This window comes from Vollenhovia emeryi, unplaced genomic scaffold (genome assembly GCF_000949405.1).
Source record: "Vollenhovia emeryi isolate VEMERY1.0 unplaced genomic scaffold, V.emery_V1.0 DF939161.1, whole genome shotgun sequence".
NCBI classification, from domain to species: Eukaryota; Metazoa; Arthropoda; class Insecta; order Hymenoptera; family Formicidae; genus Vollenhovia; species Vollenhovia emeryi.
The window spans coordinates 23,755-25,838 of record NW_011967205.1 but is presented as its reverse complement, the minus strand read 5'-3'; the positions used below and the strand labels follow the sequence as shown (position 1 = coordinate 25,838).

The following is a 2,084-nucleotide window of genomic DNA, read 5'->3' as shown; positions in this document are numbered from 1 at the left end:
AACACATCACGGTATTATCAACTGTGTTTCTTGAAATCTCGTTCGCGATTTATGTATAAATCAATAACTCAACAATTATCTTCCACTAAAAGTATCCGAACGATAAATCACTTGAAACGAATGTATCAGTTATAACGTTTTCGACATAAAGTTTAATGATTAAAAAGACGTAGCCAAATATATAATTATTAATACATTACGGTATTCTCAATTGTGTTCCTTGAAGTCTCGTTCGCGATTTATGCATAAATCAATAACTCAACAATTATCTTCCACTAATTATCTGAACGATAAAGCAGTTGAAGCGAATGAATCAGTTATGTTTTCGACATTAAGTTTAATGCGAGGGGTAAACCGCTGGCCAAAATCATGTACGCCGTTGCCCACTAATGCCTAGTGGGAATTACTTCATCTTATTTTGTCTTTAAAATGCCCAAACTAATGCCCAAAAAATATCTAGTAATGCCCAGTAATGCCGCAAATCTGTACACCATAATGCCCTCAGCGGTTTACCCCTCGATTTAATGATCAAAAAGAAACTGCCAAATGTAATTATTAACATATTTTCACGGTATTTTCAATCGTGCTCCTGAAACTCTTTATGCACGAATCAATAAATCAGCAGTTATACAAATTCCAAGGTTAAATATTTTAAACCAATGCGTGCGTCGAGGTAACGGATCCGTGAGCCGCGATACCCTTTTGCCTTTCACTTAATTTTCACGTGCACACCCGTACGTAATTACGTCTGGTATAATTCTTGCGCGACATAGACACAGATCCGTTGTCTCCAAGCAGGACAAAAAAACACGTCGACACTCACCGATTCGACGTGCAGCAGCGGAGTCGCCGACTAAGACGAGAACTGTAAACCGTAAACATATTTCGATTAAAACCATGTCCAAAGTTAATTAACATTTCGCGAGATAGTTGCCGCCAAGTAAGTAACAACAACTACTCACCCCGAGGATGCTCCGCCGGCGCACGATGCCTTTACCCAGGCCAGCTCCTCCTCTCAGTACGTCACGGTCGTCAGCAGGCACGTCGCACTCGTACAACACTGGCGAAGACAATCGCGGTTAATCGCTACCGCGCACCGCCGTTTACCGATCTCCGGGATGTCGCGCGGCACTTTTCACGGCACTCCCGATTCAAAGTCAGAAGTCGGGACTATACGTTTATTCCTCTTCCTTTCTGGGCGGAAGAAAAAGAATACCGACGTACAGTTCTGACTTCTGACCAACGACTCACTGTAGACCGCGGGCCGTACCCGAGACACACGCCACTCGTACGACATGTCGGAGCCGCCATCTTGATTCCTGCTCCCTTCTTGCAGCAGCGCGGGAATCGCGGGCGGCTTCGATGTATCGATACAGGAGCGACCGCATCTCCGCTTGATCCACGTCATTTTTATTACGTTGTGGAAAATAACCATCACTGGAACGCTGTTTAACGTCTCGCGAAATGAACGTCGGACGACGAGGGGGGGTTTGCGACAAATCACCGACGCGCACGTACGCCGCATTTGTGTTGCGTTATTGAATGTCGCGGCGCGGGGCTAACGGCGATCGCTGGATTAAACGCGTCGCTTGATGCGAAACCGATTCGTGCCGCGGTCGCTTTATCGATGATCGCGGGATGGCGATGTCGCGATGCCGAAAGAAACCGTACCGAGAGACAACAGACGGAGCACGGAGCGACGGCTGCCTACCCGCACGACTCGCTCCGCGCGAATGATAAACAAAAAGCGATCGTGTGCCTACGCAGCGCGCCGCAAGGTCGCCGAAACATCCGAGCATCACGTGCCGGCCAGTCTACCGTTACGGCCAAAGTTTTTTTACGCGTTGTAAACATACGCGCGGAATATCTTGAATCTCGAGCGACTTACTAATATAAACGGTGGTTGTTAAATCACACCGAAGTTGCGGTTCTCCACTCGATGCCGCAAATGCGTCCCTTAAGAGGATCCCCCAAGGCCGAGGCCTTTGATGGTGTGCGCCATCTAAACACGAAACGCAGCATATACATGAGCACACGGACACACTACTACGATACATCACACCCAGATATAAACACAAAAGTTT

The 2,084-nt window shown here is 47.0% G+C and overlaps 2 protein-coding genes across 7 annotated transcripts in view; one reads left to right on the top strand and one right to left on the bottom strand.

The window, feature by feature from the left end:
- LOC105564600 (lachesin-like) overlaps positions 1-2,084 on the top strand; it is a 52,997-nt gene that overhangs the window by 31,652 nt on the left and 19,261 nt on the right. The gene's annotated exons all lie outside the window — the stretch shown is intronic.
- Positions 885-2,060, bottom strand: LOC105564599. Of its 2 annotated transcripts, none has more exons than XM_012017082.1 (2): positions 1,252-2,060; positions 885-1,060 (listed from the first exon to the last, which is right to left on the bottom strand). In XM_012017082.1, exons 1-2 carry the CDS (start codon positions 1,523-1,525, stop codon positions 912-914), a joined length of 423 nt encoding a protein of 140 aa, XP_011872472.1. In that variant the 5' UTR covers positions 1,526-2,060; the 3' UTR covers positions 885-911. The 2 variants fall into 2 exon arrangements, with proteins under 2 accessions (XP_011872472.1, XP_011872473.1); XM_012017083.1 differs by having other exon boundaries at positions 1,889-2,060.